Raw genomic sequence first — 22,664 nt, forward strand, 5'->3', positions numbered from 1 at the left:
TCAACATCAGTCTACCAACAATTGTCACAGAGAAGACCAAACGTCGAAAGGTCCAGAGTTCGATCCTCGGGGTGTCATTGTCTGGGGTTAACGTCCCGGCTATGCGCTTTCAGCTGTGTACCTGTATTTACCTCCCTCCATAATCGTGGGACCAACTCTAGGGAGACCGTTGATGTGACGGTTTCATTTTTTTTTTTTTTTTTTTTGTTGTTGTTGTTATTGTTATTGTTATTGTTGTTGTTAGAGAAGACCAAACGTAACAAATGTCACTTGCAGTGATTTTCACACCACATCAAGTGTACGACATCAACATCATGCCTCTACCAAACCATACGGTCCCATATGGGCCCATGCTTCTGACTGAAAGCAAGCAAATGGTTCCACATCAGCCCACGCTTCTAACTGTATGCAAGCGGACGTGGCAACCCACGTGGATATCCATCGACAGTATAATAGGATGAATGGTGTTGGTTGGAGGTAAATTTTTGTCCTCGAGACACAAGCTCTTCATTTGTGTGTTCTTCCACTTTCTTCTTGTTCAGTTCAGCACCGGCTTGATGGTTGAGGGTCACGCCGACTATGCTGGCGTCCACTGACGAGTATTGGCATGCAGGCCCAAGAGCCATCTAAGCACAGGAAAATAGGAGCTCTATTAAGATTTGGATCCGTGTGAAGGGTGCGGTCAAATGGTGGAGAAAGTGCTGACCGGCATCAAGAATCTACTTCAAAAGCTGACATTACGTTCAAAAACATTTCTTGAAACTTGTGATTGCAATCAAAAGGATAGGGAGATCCATGGAATCATAGTGACAAATAACTAAAACCACACACCAACGCGATAATGGATGGATTCACAGCGTCTGATCTCGAATATCGTAGGCAGTGAAATATAGATGAATAAATTATGAAAGAATGATTAAACAGATAGAAGGCGATCACTGCTACGACAGCCTAGTTTATAAAAGTAATTTCAATCATACTCTGTTCAACCTTAGTGAATGGTGTGGACTCTGAGAGTAGGATCGGATGCTGTCAGAATCACAGCATGTGGTGGATGACAGTGCCCTGCTTGCTTTTATGATATAATAAAAACCAATTGTCTGCTAGATCCCAACCACAAGCAGAATAGAGATAGGCGTAGAGGATGATTCAGAACGAGCCAACTATATAGGAGGAATGTATTTACAGTATTAGGAACCATGTTTTTGAGTGAATTGAAAATCTTTCCGACAGTAAACAAAGCATTAAGGCAATACATTGGCTTGTCTTAGCTATAAGCTATTTTAGCATCTTTTTTATTTATTATGTTTTTCTTAATTGTTAAAATATTAAAAAAAAATTGTTAGAATTAGTAATTCCAACTGCATCTATTTTGGAAAAAAAAAACAGTTGTTGGAATACAGTTATCCAATGGTGGAATCGAATAAGTTCATGTGAATAATAAATTTCAGGCAATTAGAAGCAAGGCGTAGATCCTGTGTAGATCCAGCCTGATAAGACCCTTAAATTTTGAGTGACGACGCCGAGGTCAAATTTCGTTTAAAATACTAACAGACCTAGAAATCACATCGTACATACTCCCCAGTCATCTTGTACATACAGGGTATTTAAGTTGACAGAATCCCAAACTACTGCATATCCAGAAGGCTACAACATTTTCGTAATTTGAAAATGATCTACATCGGAAATGGTTTCTTTGGAGTGGGTGCCCTACTATCCAAGGAGTGTAGCCTTTGCTTGAGATGAAAAACTTCAACCTGCCAAACATACTAGAAGTCAATTACTTCTAGAATGCACATATAACGCACCAAAGCAATAAAATTGTGGCAAAACCTATAGTTTCACCTGAAGCTGAAAAGCTCTTGCCCTTTCGCCAGCTAAAACACCACGAGTAGAGTGCAATTCCTACAAGGAATAAAGGAACCCTTAGTGATGAAAGCCCTAAGATGCAAAAGCTAGAAAATGGAATTGCCTTGCCTTTTGTGTATCATCCAAGATTGCTTTTAGAAATGCTACATCATGTTCAAGCCTCACATTGTCAGAGTGGACAATATTTGACAGGCTGTTGGCCTCCTCTTGAGCTAGCTCTACAGCTGCTAGCTTCTCCTTCAACGACTCAATTTCCTTGTGAGCATCAGCTAGTTTGATCTCCATCTCTTGTGTGCTCTTAGCAGCAGAGGCTAAGCTCTTCTCAGCAGATTCTTGGCCTGTCAAAGCAGCTTTCAGCTGTTCTTCAACCACAGCATTCTTCCTTGTCAAACTAGCAATTTTACTTTCGTAAAGTTGATGATATATATTTGATGGATTGGTTAAAACTGATCTTCCATCAGTCTCTAGAGACAAAACACGGTCATTAGCCAAGCTGAGACTATTAGTTCCTTGCTTAAGGTGAAAATTTGAACCTTCAGATTCAACAAGAAGCATCTCTTCTGTACTAGCTAAAATTCCAGCAATATCCATCTTTATTTCAGATTCTTGCCTTTTGCTGCTCTACAAATTGCAAAAAGATGATGTATTCTGTTAGAACAAATTGAGGACATATCAGGTTTTCATTTAACAAAATAAGAAATCCTAAATAAATTACAGAAAGATACAAGTCATTAACAGTGAGAGTAACCGAAAATATAGTTTTTTTTAGTGTTATATAATAAGCATAAATAAGAATATTTTGAAGAAACAACAGAAAAACTGAGAAAAAGGGTGCTGAGTTAAACATGGCAACAAAAAAACTGTGGGGTTATATTGTAGCTTGAATAGGGATGGTTCGGTAAGGTATATCGAAATTTAAATCGTATATCGTACCCAAAAAATTGGTATAACAAAAATACCGATACCGTACTGAATTTTCGGTATATCATACCAAATTTTCAGTATACTAAATTTTCGATACGATACAAATTACATACCGTATATAGTTAAATTTCAACATCAATATAATATACCAAAATTTCGATATAAATCTTATATCGATACCAAAAATTTCAATACAGTATTATACTGTACTGAAATTTTCAGTATACCGTTAAATAAGTATGATTCGATATATTTCAGTAAAGTATGTGTGGTATACTGAAATTTTGATATTTTTCCATACCCCTAAGCTTGAATTCCCATTAGACCCTTGTTAAATGGGTTTTAATTTAGCCAGTTGTATATGCAAATTGTACCCTGCAAAAGATATAAAAATCAGGCATTGTTGCTTTCGGATGATTGATACTTCATCTAAAGGTGGTCACAATTTTCTTACCCACTACATATAATCATTGGATGTCAAAAAAAGAGATGATTTGTTGTTCAAATAGTTATTGATTTTAGGAATATTCTTAGCAATACCTATTATATTGTTGGTGGAAATCTAACTCATAATGCCTGACATTGAAATTCCAATTTCTTAAGCATTTGTTGAACATCTGAAGTTGCATTAAGAATATTGGTTGATATTTTAAAGTGCCTGCTCTATGGTTAAAAATCAAGAAGATGCCTAATTACAAAGGAACCAAGTTAATGAGAAATACCATAAACGTGGGGACTAATTGAGATTAGAATAAGAGATGTTTCAAACACTTCTCAAAATCAATTTGATTATTTCACATTCAAAAAACCTCAAACTATTAATGTTATTTATTTAACAATACAACTGATAAAGAATGATGTGAACCCAGCGAGAAAGATATCTCAAGAACCCACAACGAATTGAAGACAGAAAGAAGGAAGGTCTAAGACGATAAGATGGATGAAAAGAAACTTCGACCCAATGCTTAGGAAAGCACGAACCTTGGTATAGAAGATGGGAGACTCCACAACCTTGGGTTAGACTTTGTAACCGTTGGTACAAATCTCGATAGTAATGTGATGGAATGAACCTCTTTCTCATAATTGATTTCATCTCTTCCCAAGGGCCAACAGGTCTCTCGTTGTTTCTTCTCCTACTTAGAATAACTTGATCCCACCAAATAATAGCATAATCAATAAATTCCACAGCAGCAAGTTTTACCTTCTTCTCTTCACATTAGTTGTGACAATCAAATACTAATTCCACTTTCTTTTCCCACTTCAAATATACGTCTGGAACACTTTTGCCTTGAAAAGAAGGAATCTTCATTTTGATATTTCCCAAGTTTCTATCAACATAATCACTCATCCTTCCCCTTCTACTACCAATTCTAATACCACCAGATCTGCCATTAGAAGTTCTTTCATCAATGTCCTCAAAAATACCATCATCATCATCATTGTTGTCTTCACAGTTATATTGCCTTGAACTTCGTGTAAGAACTTTACCAGCTTAGCTATTTTGCAATTTAGTAATTACAACATCTTGTCTCTCCAATATGTCGAGGATTTGATTGAATCTGATTTCCATGCCTTCCAAGTGTTGTCTCATATGTTGTTCAAGTGTTTCTCTAGGTCTTGCTTCTTCTCCACTTGTCGCCATTAATGCAATCTGTTGTCACTCAATCACCCAACTCGCTAATGTTAACTCTTTAAAAAATTTAGAAATGTGGCAATTCCTTGTAAACGATCATTGATTGATTGAAAATCCCAAAGATATTAGGATAAAAGAAAGGAATTGATAGAAGAATGCAAATTGCATAATTGAAAACTTAAATTAAGTTCAGAAAGGAAATTTGTCAGAATTGAATCTAAAACTTATGAGAATGCGGGACTAAAAGATAAAAATACTTGAAATAAGAACTAAAAAGGAATTTGCCAGAACTTAATCTAGGCAGGTGTCAGAATTAAATCTAAGCAAAACTTTAAAGGAAATACGAAATTGGAAAGTGCAAGTATAGAAATAACAATTCTCTACCCTCACCTTTTTTTTGTTTCTTTTTTTTATTTTTTTTTTAATTTCGGTGCCAAAAAGTGATCCAGACGCATATTTGGAGTGGGAAAAGAAAATGGAATTAGTATTTGATTGTCACAACTACTCTGAAGAAAAGAAGGTAAAACTTACTGCTGTCGAATTTATTGATTATACTTATTTGGTGAGATCAAGTTATTCTAAGCGAGAAGAAATAACGAGAGACCCGTTGGCACTTGGGAAGAGATGAAATCAATTATGAGAAAGAGGTTCATTCCATCACATTACTATCGAGATTTGTATCAACGGCTACAAAATCTAACCCAAGGATCCAAGACCGTGGAGGAATACCACAAAGAGAAGAAGATTGCCATGATTCGAGCTTGGAGGAGGACCGAGAAGCAACATTTTCCTTTGGAATATTTAAGAGGCTACCTTAAGGCCAAAAGGCATAACAAGCCACTCAAAATGTCCCTCTGGACAGGAAAAAGTTGTCCATTCAATGGACTCAAAATGCATTTTGACTTACCAAAATCCTGATTTCATGTCAAATTAGAGTACCATTTTGAGTTTTAGATTTTATTTAAGAGTTGGTCTTTGTCAGGATTTTATAACCATCTTCTTGACAATTATCATTAAATCTTTCGTAGTTAAATATCATTCTAGATTGGCTATGTTTTTGTTCTAATCCTTTATTAACTATGAAAGATGGACTTCGGTGCCTAGATGTGGACCTTTGAATGACTCCTAAAGTTAAGAGTTGATTAATGTGCATTTTACATTCTTCAGTTTTTCAATTTGTATATTTTAAGTCTTGAGCCTTAATTGTAAGGTCTGGATTAATTATTGATAGTTGGAAGATTTTTTACAAGGTTTGAATTCAAAAATTACAAATATAGTAGAGTTGCAACATTATGTGGAGCTGGAAGATATGGTGTATATGTCCATGAAAGTTGAAAGGCAACTCAAAAGAAAGGGTTCAATCAAGCATGGTCAAAGTTCTAATTTATCCACTTGAAAATCTGGTCGGAACAAAAGAGATAATAAAGTTGCATCAAAGAGTAAGACCGAGTTTTTGAAGAATAAATATGCTAATTCTCCATTGGTTAAAGGTAAAGAACCTATCCAATCTTCAAGAAATAGAAATATTAAATGCCTTAGGTGTTTGGGAAGAGAACATATTGCTTCACAATGTCCAAACAAAAGAAGTATGCTTTTGAAAAAAAATTGTGATATTGAAACTGAGAGTGAGTCCGAAGATGATAATGCCTTACCACCATTGATGGAAAGTGATGTAGAAGAGTATGTCATTGAAGGTGAAGCCCTTGTCACTAGGCGTGCTCTAAATGTGCAAGCGAAGGAAAAAGATGAAGAACAACGAGACAACATATTTTATACCCGTTGCCACATCAAAGACAAGGTATATAGTATGATTATAGATGGGGGAAGTTGCACTAATGTGGCTAGTACTATCTTGATTGAGAAATTATGCTTACCTACCACTAAACATTCTTAGACCTTATAAACTACAATGGTTGAATGATTACGACGATGTTAAGGTCACTAAGCAAGTGTTGGTTTCATTATCCATTGGTAGGTATCATGATGATGTTCTTTGTGATGTAGTACCAATGCATGCAAATCATTTGCTTTTAGGTAGACCATGGCAATTTAATAGGAGGGTCATGCACGATAGGTTCACAAATAAATATTCTTTTAAGATGCATGGTAAACTTGTAACTCTTGTACCATTAACTCCTAAGCAAGTATATGAAGATCAATTGAGGATAAAAAAATGAGAGTGAAAAAAGAAAAGATTGTGAGAGAAAAAAAATGGAAAAGATAAGGAGTGTGAGAAAAGAAAAAGTGAGGATGAGGAGTGAAAAAAAGAATGAAAAAGAAAAAAAAAATCAAGAGCAAGAGAGTAAAAAAGTGAGCTTTTATGCAAAAGAGAGGTTAAGAGAGCTTTTTATTCTCAAGAGTTGATGATTGTATTTTTGTACAAGGAGACTTATTTTAGCACTAACAATCTTAATCCTTCTTTACCTACTGTTGTTAAATCTCTTTTGCATGAATTTGATGATATCTTTCCTAAAAAAGTTCCTGATGGATTGCCACCACTTAAGGGAATAGAGCATCACATTGACTTCATCCCAGGAGCAACCATTCCTAATCGACCAGCCAATAGGAGCAATCCTATAGAGATAAAGGAGCTTCAAAAGCAAGTTGAAGAGTTGATGAGAAAAGGATATGTTCGAGAAAGTTTGAGTCCTTGTGCAGTTCCTGTTTTGTTTGTGCTTAAGAAGGATGGAACTTAGAGAATGTGCGTTGATTGTAGGGCTATCAACAAGATTACGGTAAAGTATCGTCATCCTATTCCTAGATTAGTTGATATGCTAGACAAACTACATAGTTCTTGCATTTTCTCTAAAATTGATTTGAAGTCTGGCTATCATCAAATTTGTATACGTGAGGGAGATGAATGAAAAATTGTTTTTAAGACTAGGTATGGTTTGTATGAATGGTTAGTCATATCATTTGAACTAAATAATGCACCTAGTCCTTTCATGAGATTAATGAACCATATTTTGCTTGCTTATATTGGAATTTTGTTGTAGTATATTTTGATGACATCTTGATTTATAGTAAAAAATTTAAATGAGCATCTCAATCATTTACAAAAAGTTCTACTTATTTTGAGAAATGAAAAATTGTATACTAACCTTCAAAAATATTCTTTTTGCACTAATCAGATAGAGTTTCTTGGTTATATTGTTAGTGCCAAGGGAATAGCAATTGATGAAGAAAAGGTTTAAGGCAATACGTGAATGGCCAACACCAAAAACGATAACTGAGGTACGTAGCTTTCATGAGTTGGCAAGTTTGTACATAAAGTTTGTTAAAAATTTTAGTTCTATAGCTGCACTCTTGACTGAAATTGTTAAAAAGAATGTTGGGTTTCGTTGGGATAGTGAACAAGTTTCAGCTTTCAACTTACTTAAGGAGAAGCTAAGTTCAGCACCATTACTTGCATTACCTAACTTTGCTAAAACTTTTAAAATTGAGTGTGATGCATCAGAAATAGGTATTGGAGTTGTGCTAATACAAGAAGGTCGACCCCTTGCTTATTTTAGTGAGAAACTCAGCGGAGCAACTTTGAACTATCCAACTTATGACAAGGAGATGTATGCATTGGTGAGAGTTTTAAAGACTTGGCAGCATTACTTGTGGCCCAAAGAGTTTATTATTCACACTGATCATGAATCATTGAAGCATTTGAAGAGCCAAAGTAAATTGAATAGACATCATGCAAAATGAGTAGAATTCATTGAATCATTCCCTTATATGATCAAGTATAAACAAGGTATGGAAAACATTGTTGCCGATGCTTTGTCTCGAAGGTATACCTTAATCTCTCTTTGAACCTAAAGTGTTAGGATTTGAATACATTAAAAATCTATATTCTAATGATCCTGACTTTGGCAATGTGTTTGAAGTTTGTGAACATACTGCATTTGGAAAGTTTTATAGGCACGAGGGGTTTCTTTTTAGAGTGAATAGGTTGTGTGTGCCTAATTGTTCATTGAGGGAATTATTAATCTAAGAATCTCATGGTGGGGGACTAATGGGACATTTTGGAGTTAAAAAAACTCTAAAAGTATTGGTAGAACATTTCTTTTGGCCACACATGAAACGAGATGTAGTCAAATTTTGTGAGAAGTGTATTACATATAGGCAAGCAAAATCTAGATCTTTACCTCATGGACTGTATACATCTTTACCAATTCCTAGTGAACCTTGGGTTGATATTTCCATAGACTTTGTTTTAGGACTACCAAGATCCAAACGAGGTATGAATTCTATTTTTGTGGTTGTGAACAGATTTTCTAAAATGGCTCATTTTATTCCTTGTAGGAAAACAGATGATGCTAGCCATATTGCTGATCTATTTTTTAGGGAGATCGTGCGACTTCATAGAGTACCGAGGAGCATAGTTTCATATCGTGATGCAAAATTTCTAAGCTACTTTTGGAAGACATTATGGGGAAAGTTAGGAACAAAGCTTTTGTTTTCCACAACTTGTCATCCACAAACAGATAGACAAACTGAGGTAATCAAGATTCGAGGACGAATCCTTTTGTGAGGAGGAATGAAGTAAAAAAAGGAGAACAACAAGTTGCCCAACAAGCTTATGATATGGATCATGCTCAACCCACTCTAGATATTAATAATGATCCATTATACATCAATAGAGGTTCAATTACAAGGGCTAAGGCTAAAAAGATGAAGGAAGAACTTAATGTGCTAATTGAAGATGTGAAGGTCAAAGCTACCATTGAAGAAGGTTTGACCAAGAGCAAGTCATCCGGCTTAGTCAACCTAATTCAAACCTTAGATGAGTTGAATTAGCATTTAAATCTCATATCTATATAGTATGGATATGTAGGCTCAATTTGGACTCAATTTCTATCTTCATTTGGGTTGTAATGATGCCATAAATTTAAAATGGCTAAGTAGTCTATATAGGTCTTTATTAAATGGGCTTTCTTTTGGTCTTTTAGGATTTTTTGATCACCCTATAGCTATAAATAAAGGAGGCAACAGCCACACATATATCTTTGACATATTTTTCAATCTAAAGCACGATGAGGCTCCCGCTTGATGATTCTTCATTGACTTAGAATTTATCAAGGCATCTCCTTATGGCGTTCAAAGACTTATCAACCTCAATCCCAAGGTTGTGGCATCTCCCATCTTCTATACCAAGGTTCGTACTTTTCTAAACATTGGATCGAGGTTTCTTTTCATCCATCTTATCGTCTTAGACCTTCCTTCTTTCTGTCTTCAATTCGTTGTGGGTTCTTGAGATATCTTTCTCGTTGGGTACACATCAAAGAAAGGTACAAAGAAGAAAGATCTGCATATGATTTCTTTCTGTCAACTAGATAAAAATTCATGATAGTACTTAGACACCTGTTACAATGAGTCTTTTAAGGAAATAAAAAGGAATATTTAGAAATTAGATATCATAAAAGACATGTATGATAATATAGTCACTAGTGCATATTGGGAGTGACACGATTTTACTTAAACATCAAGTGTCAACATTAAGTCCCTATCTTTACTATGTTAGTAGATAGAAATGAAACCATTAACAGTTTCTAATATCTCAAATCTATTATTCAACTAGACATTAATAAAAAAAACAATTAATGGAATGAATGAACAATTGAATGGAGGAGCTTATGGATAGGGTTGGCAACAAGTTAGCTACCCATAAATTTTACACAGCTCTCATCCATACCAACTTGTTACATCTAAAACTCATACCTGTCACAAGTACTTGCTATTCTACCAATATCCAATCACTATCTGTGGGTACATGACGAACCCTTAACTCACTCCTCTTCAACACATCATGACACCTCCAATATTCAAAAGTAATAACAAATTAGATCTCTAAAATAATTAATCCAGCCATTCATATAAAATATCTCTAAACATACAAGCCAAGAATTACTGATTGTACACCTAATAAAATCATAATATCCATCAAATTTAGTATAAGCATCCATAATATACTTTGCAAATATGTATACTAAATATGAACATGTTCAGGTACTCGAGTATTCAAACCCAAACTCATCTCATACCCATGACAAACATCTACCATTTCACCCAATCTCATTACCCGATTAACTAGGTGGGTAATCACAAGTATCAAACAAAATATGGATCGTAGTAATAGCTACCTAAGGAATGTTATGTAGTATCGTGCCTCTTAGGCTAAATGAAAAACCTATCGAGTAGGGTATAATTTGCTATACTCTATGGATTGGTATGTTGGATTGTTAAGAAGCAATATATTTAAAATCATAGGTAACAAAAATGAGAATAGTAAACTGGATTTGAGGCATTACTAGGAAGGATAAATTAAAGATATCAATGGCATCAATTAAACATAGCTCCAATAATTATAAAATGAGAAAAAATAGGTTGATATAGCGTGAACATGTTTAAACTGTATCTACTGCAATTAGAATAGTTAAATCAAATAGAGTGGAAAGTCTATGGTGTAGAAGGAGTCCACAGAAAACTTTAATTAATGTCAGAAGAAAAAAGTTTAAATAATGTAAAAAATTGATTTTAATATTTGAATATTGCTAGTGATATAGACTTAAGCAATAAAATCAATTTAGATAATCCAAGACTGATGACATACTATAGTTGGGCTCTAGTTTGTCAGTGTAATAATCGGCCAAATTGACTTCATAAGTATGATAATTAGATAAATTATTACTCTGGAAACTATAAAGTGAATAATTGGGAGAAGGCTAATCTCAATTAGTATAACCTTCTTGTACTAACCCCTTGCACCTGGGCAACTCCATGTTAAAACATAAATTTAACATCTTTTTCCTGGAAGTAGATAAGCCAACTGGTCAGTCACCCTAGGTGGTTCTCAATCAAACCTAGAATAGAGTTTAGATCCCATCTGAAGGGTAGATACTAGCTGGTACAAATATGTGAGAACATTTTCTTTTTCAAAGAGGGGCAAAAGTTTGATCCATTTTCATCCACAAAAAAGAGACAGAATGATACATTAAGTGTTCATTGCCCTCACCTGTGAGAAACGGTTGTTCTGCACCTGGTCATCAGTTTCATAGTTTTCATCTTCAAGGGATGGTTTCTGCATCTTATTAGCCAAACAGTAATCTTGATCTTGATGAAATTGCTTGCTAATTGGCATGCCAGCAGATGGAGAAGGATCATCTGAAATGGATTTCCTGCCAGATATTTGCTGCTCAAGTGCAGATGCAAGACTATGTCTTGTGGCATGATTAACAGAAGTTGGGGAAGAACCAGTCTTGAGGTGAGCGCCAACATCCTTAATAGTCACAGCGTGTTGTTCTTCATATGGTAATAATTCTGTATCTGGAGCAGACCGTGAACTCATTGAATGTTCATTTGTAGCCAAGAAAAGTATTTCAACCTGTGTTCAAGGAAGATACAGATATTTTTGGGGCAAACAGAGAACAGATTAAGTCATATGTAGTATCTATGATTTTTTTTAAACTTTAGACCTGACTGGATGGTTCTTTCTTGTGTCCTCCAAAGGCAAGAAGGAAAACTTTGTCTTTGTGATTAACTGGAAGCAAGCTAAAACCCTGCATAATGATAAGTGATAATAATACAAGTCAGTGCCACTATAAATGTCATAAAAACTTCATGGTTAATTAGCTACTTCTAGAACATAATTGCAATTTGCCAATGAAAAAATGAATGACTACTATCTTATAAAAAAGATACTTGCAAGGCTGATGTGTATTATGATGACCCACAGGAAGCACCACTTGCTCCATTATAGTCTTCTATTTATGTTTAGATCAAGAACAGAACAAAGTTTATACCAATCTCATCTACAAAGAAATCAGACTGCTATAAGGCCCCAAATGTAGGCCAATTTACTCCATCAAATGTTGTAAGTGAACCTACTCATAATCAAACAACATTAACTCTATTGACATGGAGAGATGCTCATCATTGAAGAGTCTAACCTGATTCATGGACAAAAACATAATGAAATCTCTTTACAGATCACTTGAAAGGTAATATTTTGGCTAACAAGTTGATGCAATATGAATTTTTCCTTTCTTCTATTCCCTGATAACTACACTATAGGAAAAAAAAAATAGCAAGCAATTTTTACTTTAAGCTACAAGTATGGTGTAAAGTTTACATGCCAAACACTGATGCTAGAGAATTATCTGCAATTATGATTGTGATTGTTAAGAACCTAAATGTAAATACTAGGAACCTTATTGTGAATCTAGTGCCCATTATTACAAATATGAATAATACATTTAGGTAGAAGGGCGATCTAGGGAAAATAATAAGCTCTAATATTTCTCTATTACATGGAACTAGAGCCCCATTACTCTCTTCATCTTTCAAGTGATTCTATGGGCCCCTACCATTGTTGTGGTACCCTTGCCTGCATTCACCTACACATGTATAATCACATCATCCTCGACCACAACAAGCATTAGCAACACCGAGCACCGTACCAACAAATGCTCAAACTTTAATCAGATTTTGAGCTCAGCTAGAGCATCTCAAGTTCAGGTTAGTCTCCTACCTGGTGAGCTCTACGTGAGGCATCCTCCCCAGTGGATGTCAAATTTGACCAGGCACTGACGAGGATTACATTTTAGCCCTATACTTCCTTGTGAGCTAGCTTAAATAGAAATTAAACATAGATATCTATATAGAACCTATCCTCATTCCTCTTGCCATTTGTACTCTAACAACCTATTTTTCTTCAATGGTTTAATCCCAAAATGTCAAGTTCCTCAGCCATATAACTGCATGTTCAGTCTATTGCTTTCTTGAACTTTTCAGGTTATATGACTATTATCACAGAGAAGTTTAACAAGAACAATGCTTCATCAGCTACAGCTCTAATCAAATCAACATATAAGCTCTTCCGATTGCAATATTGATGGATCATCAAACTTGATTCAACAATTGAGAAATGCTAAGCCTGGGCATAGAGAAAAGTTGCTGAAAACTCCAAAACACATGGGAATCACCTCTCAACAATGAATGATGCAAGAAACACATAAATGAATGAACACCTAAGTCCACACTTAGCCCAAGAAAGCCATCTTTGTGCATTTTAACAAGTTGTAAAAATAGGAATAAACCAATAACATAACAATTGAAGAAGTGAACAAACAGATGCTACAAATCTAGACAAAATTCTAAAAACTGAACCCCCATCAACAACCTCATTGTGTTCTTTAACCCTAATAGAATGCTATTGTGTACAATAACAAAAACTAGACATGACACTACAAAATTGAACATCCAATAGCATCAACACCATATCCAACTCAATAACAAGCATTTAAGTAAAATTGAACACCCATCAACATCCACACCATATTTAAGGCATGATTTCGGAGTCACCATATATTTCACCTTTATTATCATTTTGTCAATATGACAAGTTTTATTATTTTCAATCATTGTTTGGTGTCTAGTTTACATTGCTACATTCTTCACTTGACAAATTATATCTTCTATATTACTTTTAACTCAGAAATTTCATTGTATGACCATTATTCTTCTAACCTATAATGCAAAAATCATCATTTATTTCATAATAAGATATTGGATTTAATTTAATTTCTTATCGAGTAAGATCACCTTTTTAATTGATTAAATTTAACATTAATGATTTCCTTTCTTATTTTTAAAATCATATAAATAAAATTCAAATCGTACTAGCCTGGCTGGTTCGGTTATTTTAGCTTCCAATTCATATTGCAAGAATTGTATCATTTTATTTATAAATTGTATCATAGAAATCAAGAATCGCATGATTCTGACAATTATGATTGTTGCTTGTTTTTCTATCATTGACAATTATCAAGAAGCATCTTCCCATGCTCCTTTTCATGATGTGTAGAAGCTGTTGGTCGAACTCTCCTTTCATGATTCTGGATAGTGCTGACGTGACGAGCTCTTGTCGAAACTTCATCCCTGAAGTTTATCCACGTCTGTGCGCCCGGACCCCCTCCGGGCACCTGGATCGCTGACGTGGAACAGCCAGTCGTCGCACTCCAACTCAGCAAATCGATCAAATTTCAGTCGTCTGGGTACCTGGAATACCTCCGGGCGCCCAGATCACCAGGGTGCCAGGCAAGGCACCCGCTCAGGCTGATCCTTCGTCGAAACTTGCCCGGGCACCTGGAGCAGCTCCAGGCCCTCGGACGAGCGCCCGGATCCCCTTTGGGTGCTCGGACTGCCCTTTTCCAATACTTCACTTTCTGCCAAAAAAAAAAAAAAAAAAAAAAACAAAAGAGTTAACCCAAACAAATAAACAATATAAAATATGAATTTGACAGCATTCGGACTATCCAATCCAGACTTTGAGTTTTGCTGAAACTCTAGGTCGGACCAACGCCTATTGTTCACTCTTCTGGAAATACGTCCTCACCTACTACTCTCAAGAAAAATTACCTTTTGTCATACAGGTTCTCCAGATCGTCTGGACTTTTGCTCAGCGTTTGAAACATCAGGGCTTCATACTGGACGTCTAATCCCCGACTCGTCCAATCTTCCACCCATGGCCTCCAGGATTTTCACCTAGCATCCTGAACTCTAGGATTTTGTGTAGGATCGAAAAGAATTTAGATATCTCCACAATGACATGATATTGTCCACTTTGGGCCTAGACTCTCATGGCTTTGCTCTTGGGCTCTCCCCAAAAGACCTCTTGCCAATGGAGATATCTTTCTCTTTATAAACCCATGATCTTTCCCATGTATTTTCAATGTGGGACTATGTTTGCAACCTTACAACCCCAACAATCCCCCCCTCAAACAAAGGACCACAGGCTTCCCACGTCCGATCCTTGACCCACCAGGTCTTCCTGCCCCTCGGTCCACCCGACCTACTAGGACTTTTGTGCCTAGCCGCAACTAGAACTTCCTGCCTGATGTCTGGTCCTCTTAATCCGAACATAGAAGCCCGCACTTTTTTTGTTCGAAATCAATATTGTACCCATATGGCTCAATCAGACCATAGCTCTTATGCGCAGTCGGCGGTTAAACCTTCTGGCAGTCCGGGCTCTGACACCAATTGTAGGATCGAAAAGAATTTAGATATCTCCACAATGACATGATATTGTTCACTTTGGGTCTAGACCCTCATCGCTTTGCTCTTGGGCTCTCCCAAAAAAGCCTCTTGCCAATGGAGATATCTTTCTCTTTATAAATCCATGATCTTTCCCATGTGTTTTCAATTTGGGACTATGTTTACAACCTTGCAACCCCAACATTTTGTCCCACGTCCGCGACCCGCCAAGACTTTGCTCAGTTCCCCGGACTAGGATTTCACTGCCTAACCACAACTATGACTTTCCTTTTGCGTAAGATCACTTACAACTTTCACACTTAGTTTAACTTGTTAGATCAACAATAACACTTATCTTAGAACGCTTTGCCATTATCAAAACTCAGATTTCATTGTCTAGTGCTCATTGCACCTATAATCTCTTCTTTTTTTATTATAACAACACAATTCATAATTAAGTTAAATACAACAGATAACAACTAAGAATAATTTATCATTTTTACAAGTCAAATTTTTCTAAAACTAAGTTTCTAAGTTTTGAAATATAACTAAGAATTCAGAGTTCAAAGACCTCCCTTGAATACAGCACTTTCTTAGTAAATACTTAGCTATACATACTTAGCTAAAAATACTTTTTCAAAAACACTTATTTTTTCTTGCTTTTAAATTATTTTTTGAAAAATACTTTCACCTTCTTTTTAAACTTAACTTGAAAAAACACTTTAAAAATTGAAAAATATTTTAACTTAAAAAAAACTTTGAAGTACTTTTGAAAATTTAAAAAATATTTAAATTTTGAAATAATATTTAACTTTAAAATTTTGAAAAATATTTTAACTTTTTGGAAAAAAATATTTAACTAAACTCCTTTTACTCTCCTTTGACATATATCAAAAAAAAAAACTAAGTTGAAAAAAGAAGCTATTAATAAGAGAAAAAAAATTTAATCTCCGCATTGATTAATGTCTTAAGAAAAATTATTTAAGTAAGTGTTTTAAGTTTGAGGGGAAAGCCAATGATTTTAATCCAAGCATGTAAAACTCAAAGTAAAGAAAAAATTTAAAAATAGTCGTCTATTTTCCTTAGAAGAAATGTCTAACCATTAATCACTAGCTATTTACCATAAGGTATTAGCGGTTACTTAGCCGAGTTAAATTCATGATCTAGTTAGGTTTACTAAAGAGAATGACTTAACTTGATCAATTTGAATTGGTATTTATAGCCCAGACTTATGTTGATGCATAGACATAAGTATTTTGAAGTTCAGGCAATACCATATGTATTTCACACCATGCTAAATGTTTTTTTTTTGTCATATACAAGCAAAGTATTCCTAGTGTGCTTATGAGATGTTCTGGCTGAAACCTATGGGTATATGTTTTATAGGATAAAAACCTAGGCTAAGTCCAATTTTTAAAACAACAACAACCAAACTTTTTCCCACTAGGTGAAGTCGGTTATATGAATTCTTTTATGCCATTGAACTCTATCTCATATTATATCATCATCTATATTTAAATAAATTTTATCTTGTTTTATTGTTGCTAACTAAGTCTTTTTTGATCTTCCTCTTCCTTGTTTGATATGTATGTTTATCATAGTTTCACATCGCCTAACTGGAGCATTTATTGGTCGTCTAAGTACATGTTCGTACCATCTTAAACGTGTCTATCGGAGTTTTTCCTCAATAGATGTAACTCCGACTTTCTCTCTAATTCTTTCATTTTTTATTTTGTACATACTCGTATGTCCACACATCCACCTTAACATCCTCATCTCTGGAACTCTCATCTTACGCTTTCGTATGCTCAACATTCGACTCCATATAACATATGAGTCTAACTACGGTTTATAGAACTTACCTTTAAGTTTAAGAGGTATTTTGCAGTCACATAAAACACTCCCCTCCATTTCACCCATCATGCTTATATTCTATGTAAGACATCTCTCGCAATCCCTCCATCATTTTGCAAAAATGATCCTAAATATTTAAATCTCTCGATTCCGGACAACTCGTCCTCTCCTATCTTAACAATTGTTTCATTACTTTTAATATTGCTAAACTTAAATTCCATATATTCTGTCTTTAATCTACTAATCTTAAAACCTTTCTCTTCTAGTGTTTCCCTCTAAGATTCTAGTTTAGTATTTACTCCTTCACGTGCCTCATCTACCAAAATAATATCATCTGCAAACAACATGCACCACGGTACTGTCTTGAATGTGCACAATGAGTTCGTCAATAATTAGTGTAAAAAGATAGTGACTTAGAGTTGATCATTGATGTAACCATATCTTTATTGGAAATGCTTCAGTTTACTTCGCCTGAAGTTTTTACTCTGGTCATTACATCCTCATGCATATCTTTAATTAGTTCAATATATGTTACGCTAACACCTCTCTTTTCTAAAATTCTCCATATAATTTTCTCTTGGGACTCTATCATAAGTTTTTTCTAAGTCAATGAATATCATGTGTAGATTTTGTTTTTGCTCTCGATATTTTTCAATTAATTATCTAAGAAGATGTATAGCTTCTATTGTCGACCTTCCAGGCATGAACCCAAATTGATTTTCTATCACTGTAGTCTCCTTCCTTAATCTTTTTTCTATTACTTTCTCCCAAAGTTTCATAGTATGACTCATTAGTTTAATATCCCTATCGTTTGCACAATTTTATACATTTTCCTTATTCTTATATAAGAGAACTAGAGTACTTATCCTCCATTGATCAGGCATTTTTTCGTTTTTAATATCATGTTAAATAATTTTGTAAGTCATTCAATACCTTGTTTCCCTAAGCACTTCCATACCTCTATCGGAATATCATCTAGTTCAACGACTTTTCCACTGTGCATCTCATTTAAAGTTTGCTTTACTTCTGAAGTTTGAATTCTACGATAAAAATTAAAATTTCTATGCTCATTTAACCTACTTAAATTACCTAAGTTAAGTTGGTCACCTAAACCTTCATTAAAAAGTTGATGAAAATACCTCTTCCACCGCTCTTTTATTTCTCCATCGTTTACTAATACCCTATTACATTCATCTTTAATACATTTTATTTGGCTAAGATCTCTTATTTTCCTTTCTCTCACTTTAGCTATTCTATAAATATCTCTTTCCCCTTCTTTTATATCCAATTTTTGATATAACCGTTCAAAAATTTCATTTTTTGTTTCACTCACTACTTTCTTACCTTCTTTCTTGGCTATTGTATATTTTTTTAAATTTCCTCATTCTTACAAATATATAATTCTTTATAAGTTATTCGTTTTTCATTCACTTTCTCTTGTACTTTCTCATTCCACCACCAAGATTCTTTACTTAGTGGTGCATGCCCCTTTGACTCACAGAGTACACTCTTAGCTACTATTTTCAACTTTAATATCATCTTATCCCATGTTGTATTAGAGTCATCGTAAATTTCACCTAATGTTTGTACTTCTACCTTCTCCTTAAATATATTTTGATTTTCATCCTTTAACTTCCCGCGCTTAAGCCTTAGAGCAATGCACATTTTCCTTTCACTAATATTATTTTTTAGGCGCTTATCTAAGACCGCTAATCTATATTGGATGATTAAGTTTTCTCTAGGGATGACTTTGTAGTCTTTACAAATTTTTCTCTCTTTCTTACCATAAAAAAAGTCAATTTGCAACTTATTGTTCCAATTTTTTAATGTGAAAAGTGCTCTTCTATTTTCTTAAAAAAATATTAGCTATTATAAACTCATATATTACAAGGAAATCCATTTCCTTCGTTTCTTGTTTTAAAACCATAACTCTCATGCATCCTATCAAATTCCTCATTTTTCTCCTACATACTCATCTAGATATCTTCCTACTAAAATTATTCGTTTGTCGAACTTTTTTGTACTACCTCATCTATATCTTCCCAAAACTTATACTTGGTGTATGCATTTAATCCTAATTGAGGTACATATATATTGATTATATTAACAGTTTCATTTACTACCACTATCTTGAGAGCTTTAATCGTATCTCCCTTCCTACTTAGTCCTACTATTTTGTCTTTTAACAAACTATCTACAATAATTCTTACTTTATTTCTTCTTTTACTCTTTCCAGTGTACATAACTTAAAATCTGAGTTCTCTATCATCTTTGCCTTCTCTCCCATTTTGTCTCTTGTACACACAAAATACTAATTTTCTCCTAATCATCATATCTATTACCTCCATTGATTTACCAGTGAGAGTTCTTATGTTCCATGTTCCAAATCTTAGATTATTAATTTTCCTATCATATTTGTTCTTATCCAACCTATGGTGTGAGAACTCTTGTCTATTTAACACTACACCCAAGTTCTCATGGAGATGTAGCGATCCTTGCTGAGACGTTACAGTCGGATCCTGTAACGTGAAATCTTGCATATTTAGCACTACACCCGAGTTTTAGAGATGTAGCGGTCCTTGCCGAAACATTACAGTCGATCCCTGCAACGCGTTCCTTCCGGGGAACAACCTAGCATTAGCACAATAATTTAATGGATTCATTCATTTGAATATTTGTCATAATTTGATGCTGGCTGGTAACCTAATGCAAAGCTGATAAGATTTTTGAAGAGATAATATAATTTTTTAAAAAAAATCATAATTTTTGAAAAGTATAATGGGAGCCTTGGTGCAACGGTAAAATTGTTGCTTTGTGACCAAACAGTCACATGTTCGAATCCTGAAAATAGCCTCTTGTAAAAAAAAAAAGGTAAGGATGCATACAACGGATTCTTCCCCGAGACCCCGCATAGTGGGAGCTTCGTGCATCGGGCTGGCTTTTTATAAATTTTTTAAAAGTCAAAACAATAAAAATAATGATTTTAAAATCTTTAGAATCTATTCTACTAAGTACATATCTAATTGTCTTCTAAGTGTACTGGACTCATGTTCAGATAAGGGTTTTGTGAAAATGTCTGTTAAATTTAACTTGGACTCAACATACTTAAGTATAATATTACCCCTAGCTACATGATCCCTTATAAAATGATGCTTAACCTCTCTATGTTTAGTCCTTGAGTGGTGCATTGGATTTTTGATTAAATTGATTAAGCTTATATTATCAATTAAAATTTTTGTATTTTTATATTCTAATTAATAATCTTCTAAAGTGTGCATCATCCAAAATAATTGAGATGCACATTCACCCATATCTATGTACTCTGCTTTAGCAGTGGATAGGGCAACACAATGATGTTTTCTACTAGATCAGCTTACTAAGGATCAGTTGCCAGTTTCCACTTGTACTTTTTCTATCTAGTTTGCATCTAGCATAGTCTGAGTACCCAACTAAGTCAAATGTGTTAGTCCTAGGGTACCAAAGTCCTACACTTATGTCCTCTTAATGTATCTAAGTATCCTTTTTACATTAGTTAAGTATGATCTTTTGCACAAGATTAGTACCTAGCACGCATACCTGCAAATAAAATATCAAGTCGACTTGTAGTTAGGTGTAAACTTCCTATTACACTTTTATAATATTTTAAATCTATTGATTTTCCTTTTATGCCAAAGTCAATTTTAACATTAGCTGTCATTAGAGTATTAATATTTTTAGAAATTTTCATTTTAAATTTCTTAATTAATTCTTTAGCATACTTTGTTTGATAAACATAAATTCCCTCTTTTGTTTTTTTTATTTGTAATCCTAAGAAAAAATTAAATTCTCCTACCATACTCATTTTAAATTCATTTTCCATTAATTTAATGAATTCTTTTAAAAATTTTGTATTAGTTGAGCCAAAAATTTATATCATCTACATAAATCTGGGCTATTAAAATATCTTTTTCTAAGGTTTTAACAAATAAAGTTTGGTTTATTTAGCCTTGGTTAAATCCTTTAGACATTAAGTATGTTGATAGTCGTTCATACCAAACCCTAGGTGCTTGTTTTAATCCATACAAAGTTTTCTTTAACCTAAGGACATGATTTGGGTGGTCTAAGTCTTCAAATCATGGGGTTGATTTACATAGACTTCTTCTTTGATGAACCTATTGAGGAATGCGGACTTTACGTTCATTTGGTATAACTTGAATCTTTTATGTGCCATATAGGCTAGCAGCATCCTAATGGATTCAAATCTAACTACAAGTGCATAGGTTTCATCATAATCTAACACTTCTACTTGATTAAACCCCTTTGCCACTAGTTTAATTTTATTTCTTACTATTTCACCTATATCGTCTAGTTTATTTCAAAAGACTCACTTAATATTAATTATAAATTTACGTGATTTCTTTCAAATGAAGTTAATTTCTCTTGCATCACAATTATCCAATCTGGGTCAGGTAGAACTTCTTCTATAATTTTGAATTTAATTTTGGAAATAAGAGTTATTTCACTTAGATTTCTATAAGATTATCGAATTCGAACTCCTAGGGTTAAATCACTAAAAATTTGATCAATTAGGTGATTAGATCTTATCCTTGATTGTTTTATATTAGGGTCAACAATTTGTTCTTATTATTCACTTATTTTATATCTAATTTTATTATCTTCTTCATCTTCTATCTTTCTTGTATTTTGATTATTATTTTCATTAATTAAATTAGGTAAATTAGTTTCTTCGTCAAATATTACATTGATTATTTCTTCAACTTTTAAGGTATCTTTGTTATAGACTCTACAAGTCCTACTAATTATGGACTGCCCTAAAAATATGTCAGATATTGATTTAGATGTAAATTTATCTAAATAATCCTTAATGTTTAATATATGTACTTTTCATTCAAAAACTTTTAGATAATTTAAATTGAGTATTTTATTATAATATATTCCATAAGGGATTTTATTATAAAATTTATTAATTAATATTTCTATTTTGAATATAACATGTTGTATTTATTGCTTCTGCTCAAAATTGATTACTTAGGTTATATTCATTTAATATCGTTCTAGCAGCTTCTTGTAATGTTATATTTTTTTGTTTAACTAGACCATTTTGTTGGAAGCTCTAGGACATAAAAATTCATGATTATATCCATTAGTTTGACAAAATTCAATAAACTTATAATTTTCGAATCCCCCTTCACGTCTAATTCTCTTAATCTTAGCATCTTTTTCATTTTCTATTAATTTACAAAAATTATTAAAGATTTCAAACGTTTCATCTTTAGTTTTTAGAAATTTTACCTAAATAAATCTTGAATAATCATCAATTATAACTAAGTAGCTTTGGTTTTACTTAGTGACTTAGCTCCGT

The 22,664-nt window shown here is 33.9% G+C and overlaps 1 protein-coding gene across 3 annotated transcripts in view; it reads right to left on the reverse strand.

Annotated features, from left to right (window-relative positions):
* Nucleotides 1-1,389: 1,389 nt before the first annotated feature.
* Nucleotides 1,390-22,664, reverse strand: part of LOC122016022 (acyl-CoA-binding domain-containing protein 6-like) — a 31,865-nt gene continuing 10,590 nt past the window's right edge. For 2 of the 3 annotated variants that reach the window (XM_042573152.1, XM_042573154.1), the window contains 5 exons: nt 11,890-11,973; nt 11,430-11,798; nt 1,978-2,490; nt 1,846-1,905; nt 1,390-1,757 (listed from right to left, as the gene is read on the reverse strand). In XM_042573152.1, coding sequence (XP_042429086.1) covers nt 1,677-1,757; nt 1,846-1,905; nt 1,978-2,490; nt 11,430-11,798; nt 11,890-11,973 — 1,107 coding nt within the window. In that variant the 3' untranslated portion in view covers nt 1,390-1,676. The remainder of the gene's footprint in view (nt 1,758-1,845; nt 1,906-1,977; nt 2,491-11,429; nt 11,799-11,889; nt 11,974-22,664) is intronic. The other variant, XM_042573153.1, reaches the window with a different exon arrangement.

The sequence above is a fragment of the Zingiber officinale genome, chromosome 8B (genome assembly GCF_018446385.1).
Source record: "Zingiber officinale cultivar Zhangliang chromosome 8B, Zo_v1.1, whole genome shotgun sequence".
Classification (NCBI taxonomy): Eukaryota; Viridiplantae; Streptophyta; class Magnoliopsida; order Zingiberales; family Zingiberaceae; genus Zingiber; species Zingiber officinale.